Below are 9610 nucleotides of genomic sequence, written 5' to 3'. Positions count from 1 at the left end.
ACGTCGCACGCCAGAGTTGGCAGATTTCGGCGACTTGGCTCACTTGAAGGTTTGCTGGCCAGTTTATTAAATATATGGACGGAATTAGATCGCAATATGTAACATGGGGTCTTCCAATATGATGCTGAAGAGGGCTACATAGTTTTCTAAATATCAACAATGAAGCAGAGTTGCCCTTTAATCATTCCGTCAGCTTTCTTCCCCCTTTCCCTTACCCTATGTTCTTATGCACAGTTCCCTGTCGTGACGTCATCACTTACGTGTTCAATTGTGGAAGTCAGAAAACGAAATTCTCCACGCTATAGGGCGTATTCACTGGCGGCCATAGCTGTGTGCGCGATTGCTGAGCGCGTGCTGATGACGAACTTCCACAGTTATTTTGGAACGTGCACTCCACACCGTCAAGGTTGTTGGTCTAGCAGCCTATTAATGCGAGCACATTCTGAGCATGCGCTCTAAACAGCACCCACAAATATGGCGTCCAGTAAATAGACTTTATTGATCCGAAAGGCGTGCGAGCAAAAGCAGCGTCGCGTTGCGAAATGGACTTCATGGGGAACGCAAAACCGTTTTCCTGAGATTTCAGATAAAGCTTCAAATAACTTAGAACAATAATTTTACACACCAGGATATCTGAAGTGTCATTCTGCAGAGTAGGCTTTTTTTTGTGGTTCAAGTTTTTGGTTTAAGTGCTTTTGTGGCTCAAGAACATTAGAAACTTGCGGGCGTCAATGCGTTTTGCGGTCACTGTTGGTGTCTTTTTCATACACTGAATGTGATCTAATAAACACATTTAAATTATGGAAACAAAAACGCAAGTAGAATGTGTACGTCATACCTCAAGATCATCATCGTCGATAAAAAGAAATGCGAGGAGGTTTGCACGAGCGCACGCGAAGGCTCATTCTTCGTGTCTCAACTATATCGACGAGCATTCACTGTACGCTATATTTGTGGGTGCTGTTTAGAGCGCATGCTCTGAACAAGCTCACATCAATAGGCTGCTAAGACCGGCACTCTTGATGGTGCGGAATGCACGTTGCAAAAGAACTGTGGAAGCGCGCCATCAGCACGCGCTCAGCATTCGCGCACACAGCTATGGCCGCCAGTGAATACTCCCTGTACGTTCCATCGGCTGCAATCTACGGATATTTGGCGAAAAAGACGGTTGCGTTAAAGTCGCCGAAGTTCCCCTTTCAAAAGAATGGCGAGCCTGAAGGCCAACAAGCTCGCCAACCGAAACACCGAGTTGGCCAAAATCCGCAGCGAGTCGCCAAGAGTTCCTTCCACTGAAGAGGACATCCACGTCTACGGCTATGGCCAGTTCCAGAGGATGGCGCTGCTCTGCTCTATCGTCTCGTTCTTTATGAATGCAGTTCACAGCCAGACGCTCCTCGTCATGTCGCGTCCTGTGGCCCATTGGTGCAAGCCCCCCGACGAGTACGCCGGCTTGTCCACGGGCGAGTGGAAGAACACGAGCATCTTCAAGGACGTGGACGGACGATTCAGCAGCTGCACCCACTACGAACCGCCGATGCCAACGCCCGCGGACAACAAGACCGAGGTCAGCTGCGACCGCTGGAACTATGACAGCGAGGTTGGCACCACCGTCGTGAAGGATTTCAGCCTCGTCTGCGACAGGAAGTGGCTGCTCCGGGCGCTCCGGCTCGTGTACTTACACAGCGGATCGGTGCTCCTGCCCGTCATGGGCTCAGCGGCCGACAACTGTGGGCGCAGCGCAGTACTCGGCCTAACCCTGTTCGGCCTGGCCTTGTCTGGGGTGGTCACATCCCTGGTGAATACACTCTTCGAATTTCCGGTGCTGCAGCTTCTGACGTCTGGATCGATCACCACGTTTCAGGTTGGTGACGGGGTGCTCGGTTCCGTTTTTAGATAATATTCTTATAACGTGTTTTTTTATTTCAATCGATGAAGGCAGGTGAACAGTACAGCGCACAAAAAGACAAAGATATATCGCTTCCCAGTATTTTGGCTCAGATCGTTTGAATTTGATCACAAGGACAAAGGAAAGAAACATGCACGACACGCAAGCGCAGACTGGCAACTGAATTTACACACAAAAGGAAGACGAGAACGCACTGAAAGTTACGCTATGCCAGGGCGTGGCACACACCACACAACACCGTCTAACTAATATGTCTTTGCTCAATATTCGTATATAAACACAAGGTAGCAAAATGACCGACAGGTTTCTAATGCCGCGGTCCCCGAAACTATTATTACAAGGCGCTTCCGAAAAATTCGCGAGTTGTTTTGTTTCGACATATTATTGTGCGGTTAAAGGGGCCTTGCAATAATTTTGACCCCGAAAGAGTTTGCAGTTTTTAATTTTTTACAAGCTTTATCTTCCAAAAATGGCGCGGAAAACCCACCTCAATCTTTGAAATACAGTTGTCTCACGATAATTCAAACTTGGCTATTTCGTACATCCGGTTAATTTAAACAAATTTTAAAATTTGGTTTGTCCCGCTATGTTTTTAATGAATTCATCAGCGCTTAGTTGAAACGGTGTTTTCGTTTAATTCATACTTTCTATACCCGCGGCCCCGTTGGGTGCTCTTATTTCCGAGCAAGGTTGCACTGCAGACAGACAACGCCCACAACGCGTATAGGCTGGTTCACACAGCACCGTTTTCTAACGTTGCGTTACTTTACGTTAGGAAAAGTCACCGGAAAATCTGTGCTTCGTACGAAGCTTGGCTACCAATTGAAGAAGATAGCCTGGCACGCGACAGTCGAGACACGAATGTTTCGGTGACGACGAGCTGGGATGATGAGTTACCCTGGCAACCAAGGACACAAGGCTCGTCGTAACCTAACGTAAGAAGTTGAGCTCGGTTCTACTTTTCACACAGCAGCGATTTCTTACGTTACGTCTAAGCCACCGAAACATTTGTGTCTCGAATGTCGCGTGCCAGGCTATCTCCTTGAATTGGTGGCCACGCTTAATACGGAGCACAGATTTCCCGGTGACTTTTTGTAACGTAACGTAAGAAAACGGGGCAGTGTGAACGAGCCTTATTTCAGGGTGTGTTACTTCTTCACAGCACACTGCTGCTCAGTAAGAAGCGCACTCACCGGGCTCAAGCAGTGCACACATGAGTTAAGAAAACGGGCACCACGCAGAAATTCACATAGCAACTTGCGCGGACGCTGTTGCCTGGCAGCACGGAATAGGTCCACGTTACGGCATAAGCGAAAGTTTCTCTGAAAACTGCCACTCGGTGCCCATTTCCATCACTCATGTGTCCCCGGCTTAATAGTCCACATTCGACAACATATTGGCCCAATGAACAAACCGAAATTTCGTTTTCAGTCGTCATGCGCTGTCTAAACTAACCACTATAAACAGCATTTTTGAGGAATAAATAAACTTATGTCAAGCATTTCACGATTGTTTTATGTCTGGCATACCTGCTCATGATCAGTAGGCCCATGTAGAGGAAATCATCAGCGATCTGTTCCGTATGTGAAGCCATTCGTACGGAAAATTATAATAGTAGTTTGTATATTATTTAAATGAATTTCTGATAAATGAAACAAAATTTGTGGCTTCCTGGAGTTTTAATTAGTGAGAGTCTACTGTATCCATATTACGAAGCGTAATATCAAAGCAAATAACGGGAATATTTCGCGATTTGCAGCCGTGGGGTGGCGGCAATGGCAAATAAGGCATGACGCAAACCCGAGTGCAATGTAATAAGTTAGCAAGATGCGCCATTATGTGCTCAATCAAATACTATATTTTATAAATATTCTTTCAACGTGTGTAAATAAGTCAATAACTTTATATCATCGACACAGCTGTACAATATTTAGTTTTAGTGGCGCAATCTACCCCTGAGGTGAAAAACAAAACCTATTCCTCCCTGAGCATTTCTATTCCTGTTGACTTTTCCTTTGCCTATTCGTCCCCTGCCTACTATGCCAGTCGGACTTCCTTCCGAAAAAGAAAGCTTTTCGCCTCCTTCCCTCCCCTCGTTTTGCCCCTCTCCACACCGCTCAGACCAACCTTCAAGGTTACCACGTGAATCGCAAGCAGAGGACGCGCGCGCTGTAGGCTATGGAAAAGAACCCAAGGGTTCTTGCGCTCAGTGCACCCGGAAATACGTCACTGAGCACGTGACTCAGAAGACGATGTAAGAGTTGAAAGTGGTTTAGAGACGCCGAAAACGTCAATTGTATGACTTTTTTTGTTTTCCAGAACGAACGCCCGAAGACAAATTTGTTTTCAGTTTCTTTTCATCCTGACATGACAAGGAACAACTACCACAATTATTCGACGGAATTATTCAGTCACATAATTGTTGTAGTTGTTTCCTGTCATGTCTGGATTTAATAAAAAGTTTGCCTTCGCCAGTTAGTTCTTAAAAACAGAAAAGTTGAACCATTGACGCAATACGTTCAATGCGAGTTAAAGGGATTGTTCGGTGAAATTTGGTATTCGAGAAAACAATTGAATATCGTTGTCCTTGCCTCGAGACGCATCGCACGTGCAATATCTGAATTTTATATGCACCTCTGCATGAGTAATTGAATTTATACTGCTCCAATCGCACTCTAGCGTAAACGCTGTTTTCAGTGGCAACATTGGAGCGCTGACGTCACACAACACAACGCGAGCATTTCTGTCTCGTCGTTTACCTGCAAGTGAACGCCTCGGCGTGCTTAGTTTTTGTTGTTGTGCTCGACTTGTTTCGTGGTTGGGTGAGATTTTTGCTGCGCGGTTGGGTGCCACAGCCACCGGGCAGCACATGCGAGCCAAGACGTGACGTTCCACACTTTTCCGTGAGACGTGCAGTGACGAGCAAAATGGATCGTCGCCGTGCGTAGGGACTTTGTTTCCATCAAGGTCGAGATCCCGCTTATGCAGCAATCATCTCACAGAAGAGAGCTACGAGCTGTGTTCAGCGGGCAGAAGGCTCGTAAGCTGAGGTGTGATGCTGTGCCAACGATATTGAACTACGTCCATCCACCCCTTGCCCAGATCGGATCAATCAATTTCTTTATGCAGCGAAACCGAAACCAACAGCTAGACCACCTGGAAACAACACCAGAAGTTGTATTTAGCACGCGTGCAGCCAAATTTTGTTTGACCCGCATGTGCAATAAGAGCGTGGCTACGATTCATTGAGCACGTACAAGTCAAGTGACGACATGCATTTGAACGATTCACCGGTTGCCTTCGACCCGCGGTCATCGCCTCTGAGGGAAAGACCCACAGTCTCATCATCGATCCAGTTCCTCCGCCGATACGTGTACCCAGATATCGCTTCGTGTAGTTGCCGCTTCAGAGGCGAAATCTGCATCCTTTGCTTTGCAAGCGCTCCTGATTCGATCGGTGGCCGTCGCAGTTGTGTTTGCGCGAAATGGCATACGTCCGCTCAAAACATTATGACTGTTTTCGAGTAATATCCCGCTAAAAGACGTGACTTTTTTGCACATGCTTGGGAACTGCAATAAAAGAACCTTATTTCAGTAGAGTACAGCCTAGGACAGTTTTTCTCAGCCATCGATGCTTCGCGGACCCCTCGTGGATCGGCGGAGATGATGGAGGTGAGAGGAGAGAAAAGGTATAGGTCAAATATAATAATCATTTAATTAATAAATGGATATAACTAAGGGCTAGTGTGAAGTAGACCTCTCTTATTGACGTTCACACGAACAAACTCGCCCGAAAACTGAAACATTTCTTTTCGACCTAAACAAAGACAACTTTAATAGACCGATCTCACGAGGAGCTGCGCGACGCCAGCGCTACTGCGGTGCATTCTGGTACCTGTAGTTCTCCCCAGTTTTCCGGCCGCATCGGCGCGCATTGTACGCCCGGCGTTTGTAAATATTCGGGTTAGCACGAGACTCTTAGCCAGGTGTTGACTCATTTTTTTCAATCGGTGGCTTCCCATGTTGTATGCTACCGATCTATAATAGCAGCACCAGGCAAAAAGGCCTCGGATATTATGTCTTCGCGCAAGAAAGAAGCATGGCAAAGAAAGGTCGACAGAACCGGACAGAGCTGCAGGAAAAATAGCGTTTTACGATTTGTTTCGCGATTTGCTTTCTAATTTGTTCAATTATTGCACGTCAGCTAAAATATGTAAGATTACAGGGCACGAGACATACAGCGTGCCGAAGTGTTCCGTAAGCTGGAATCTCTCATACCATTCGCTCCGTAGCGGCCTATTCGTTGGTCTATCTCAAATAGGACCTGCGCACTGCTTTGCGGAGGCCGTTTTTAATACACTTCTTACTCGGTGTATTTTGGTGGTTATAACTGCTATTGCGACGACATGTTTCAAGCACAACTGTGCTTGAAAAGATCAGGACAATCACTAAAAAAGAGCAGCGATTCCCGATATGCACCACTTGATATAAAACAACTTTTTTTCGGAAGCAGCCTTCATTTTTTTTTGTCATACCAACGCGAAAAGATTACATAATGCGATTTAGAAGTGCAACACGTACTTACCGCCAAAAATGTAACAAACGAACATCATCCATTTTGTGATGGTCTATTAGGCTGGTGTTACTGATCCATTCTGCACTAGCACCAGTCGAAACCGCAGAAAAAAGCTTTCCCTGTCGGCGCGACTGTTAGCGTTCGGATTTTGCGCAAACGAAATAAAACTGAATAGAAACTGCACGAAAAATCATTTCCACCCCAAGCTTTCAGGTATTTGGCATGGTTGCTTCTTTTTGATTGATGCCAATTATTACGGCGCGTCAGGCATGGCCTTTCTGTAGATCAGTCCTTTGTGTGCAGGCTTCTCCCGCTGTTCATCTGTACTCTGTCGCACAGGCTGTCAACCAGAATGAAACAACTTTTAGAAAACTATCGCTGACCGAGAAAGTCTATTTAGCTCCTCTTACTTGATGGCTGATTAAACGTTATGCACAAGACTGAGCACCACCAAGCTCAGTTTTTCATCACATTTGATGCTGTTCCGTGGTGCTACACCGAGCCGATGGTTACTCGAATTTTCTTGTTCTTTGCTATTGCACTAGAGTTTCACTTGTTCGCAAGGTAATCGAGACGTCCGAGGAGTCGGAATGCTCGAGTAGTGGCGCCGTTGTTTTTTTATTTTGTTTTTTCCGCGGCCGCAGTGGGATTACCCCGTGAACGGCAGTGGGCTTACGTGTTCACGAAGACGAAGAAGCAGACGGCGACGAAGCAGACGACAAAGCGATTCTAAAGCGATAAGAGGACTGAAACTGCTTTTCTGCACTTGCTGAGGAAAGTAAGGCATCACAAACAACACAATCTTATGAAGTAAAAACATGCAAGAGAATCAAGGTGATACCGGGCGTGCCAAATGATAATCTATGATGATGTACGTACGCGCAGCCATATGTAGCCGGGAAGCTGGGAAGGGATGACTACAAGTAGCATGGCGGCGGCACCACTTCCGGAATGCGCACGCCTGCGCAGTTCGCTTGGTGACATCGGTCTATTGCCGGGCTTGACTGAAGAGGCAGGGCTTCGCGGACCCCTAGAAGGCCTTCGCGGACCCCCATTTGAGAACCATTTGCCTAAGAGGCTATATAATTCGAAACAAAATACAAGACATCCATCGACCAACGCTTGTTATCCCGACCATCCGACAAACCTTTGCGTTTTGTGACGTCACGCAGCACCTACGGATGTCAGCCATTGACTCTGGCGAAATTCGGGGTGCAGTTTCGTACATACGCTCATGAAAGGTTTAGTTAATAACGGCATATCATATATCAAAATAAAAATGTTGTCTGTCCACATGAAGGCTCCCTCGACGTAAGGAGCGCAAAAACTTAAGTACTTCCGGTTTCGACCGGACAATCCCTTTAACTAAAACTAAAAACGACAAGAATTACTTCTCACTAGTGTTCAGCGTCAGAACATAAATATTATGAAGGTTTTCTCGATCTTTCTCACCTGTAAAATGGCATGAGAAGGCGACCGTAGCGCAGGCTCAAACTGTATCCATGTCTCGCACTTGATGTCATCGAACCTTACTAATAGTCATTCCTTGTTCTTGCCGAGAAAAACAAATTCGGTTGTGCGAAATATGTGGTGCACGAGGTACACGCGCAGCAGTGCAAGTCAGGTTTACCACTGGGGCATGTGACACGCTCGTCCTTATCACTGGCTGAACGGGTTCAAGGATGACTCAGAAGGTACCTTCCCGAAAACTCCCGCAACGCCTCTCGTCGTTCCCATATTGCATCGCGCGGGGAATTGTGGAACACTTCCGATGTATGTTCGAGCCGGTTCGAGCGTTTTGTACGTCCTGGAAGGAGTTTTATTCCTCTAGCTTACCACTGCGAGATGAAAAAAGACGTAAAAAACAGATCGAAAAGCCGAAACGTACCCTAATTTGTTATCGTCTTGTTTTTTTCTTGGCTTTTTTTTTTCGTTTTAAAATCCTATTCGGTTGTTCTCCGTCACGCTTCGTACATCGAATTGCCATATAGTACTTCGAAAAGACGATGATAGGCGCTGCGTATTTTCGGAATGGCCTATTGGTATGTTGAGAGCATCGAAGTGCCGTACCTCAGGAACGTTGAAGAACTTCCGACACGGTGCCCGTATTCCCCCAGGCTATCAGCACCGTGCTGCTCTTCGAGGTGGCTCCGCAAGATCGCCAGATGCTCTTCTGCATGCTTAACATCTGCGTGCCCCTGGGGCTGGGTACGGTGGTGCTCGGCCCTAAGTCACGACCTTGATGCACTGGTCGGCCATGCAGCTTGTTGTGATATCGCCCCTCTACTGCTGCTGCCGACCTACCACCTGACGGACGAGTCTTCGCGCTGGCTGACCACTTCGTGGAAGTTCAAGGATGCCGAGCGGTTATCTTCTGGGCGGCTAGGAAGAACGGACTCAAGGTCCTGTTTAATGTACGCTCAGCGTATTTCAGGGTCAAGGAGAGCGCCGTCTCGCGTGACGGGTTCACCGCCTGGCCCACCATCTTCAACATTGTTAGCTCGCCCCTGTTGCGTTCCTAGTCGCTCATCGTTTTCGGTGGTTGGTGTGTCATTTTCATCGTTCGGAGGCGGTGCCGTCAACTTCTACATTATGATCGGTATCGCAATCATGTTCACTCAGACCGTCCACTACTTTGTCCTGAGGGGCTACGGCCGCCGGAAGCCGATGTCGATACATGCTGGGGTTCTCGGTGCTGATTACGTCACTGGCGGTATTGGTGGCTCTGAGGATGGAGCTGGCGTTCGCGAAAGTCGCGGTGCCGATCGCCTTCCTGGTGGACGTGGCGTTCCCAACAATGTTTGTGTTCACCGTCGAACTCTATCCGACAGCGGTGCGCAGCGCTAGCGTGTGCGGCGCTTTCCTGTCCGGGCGCCTAAACAGCATCTCTGCGTCGCGTTTCAGCGCCCTGCGACTTCTGGATCCTCCAATGGACAGGCTGATCTACATGCTCGTCAACGCGGCCGTGTTCTTCACATTAGGTTTGCTGGTCCTCTCGTTGCCAGAGGCGTTGGCGATGGGTGCAACCGACAAATCCAGGAGGCTGTACAAAAGGACAAGTGGAGGTTGGACTCGCCGGTGAAGCGGAAGAAGAGGAGCAGACAGGTTCCCAGGAAATGCATCGTTCGA

At 47.6% G+C, this 9610-nt stretch overlaps 1 protein-coding gene across 1 annotated transcript; it reads left to right on the top strand.

The window, feature by feature from the left end:
- The first annotated feature begins 1204 nt into the window (after nt 1–1204).
- LOC120844189 (solute carrier family 22 member 6-like) lies at nt 1205–8724 on the top strand. Its single transcript, XM_040215836.1, has 2 exons — nt 1205–1861; nt 8599–8724. Exons 1-2 carry the CDS (start codon nt 1205–1207, stop codon nt 8722–8724), a joined length of 783 nt encoding a protein of 260 aa, XP_040071770.1.
- The last annotated feature ends 886 nt before the right edge of the window (nt 8725–9610 follow it).

This window comes from Ixodes scapularis, unplaced genomic scaffold, assembly GCF_016920785.2.
Source record: "Ixodes scapularis isolate PalLabHiFi unplaced genomic scaffold, ASM1692078v2 PGA_scaffold6__148_contigs__length_123643588, whole genome shotgun sequence".
Lineage (NCBI taxonomy): Eukaryota > Metazoa > Arthropoda > Arachnida > Ixodida > Ixodidae > Ixodes > Ixodes scapularis.
Note: the sequence above shows the minus strand (reverse complement) of the source record. Positions and strands in the feature narration are given on the sequence as shown.

Excerpts from the sequence above, each read along its gene's own strand:
- LOC120844189 (XM_040215836.1), top strand. The coding sequence starts at position 1,205 with ATGGCGAGCCTGAAGGCCAACAAGCTCGCCAACCGAAACACCGAGTTG. Across the intron at positions 1,862-8,598 it reads GATCGATCACCACGTTTCAG|GCTATCAGCACCGTGCTGCT; the intron begins GTTGGTGACGGG and ends GTATTCCCCCAG.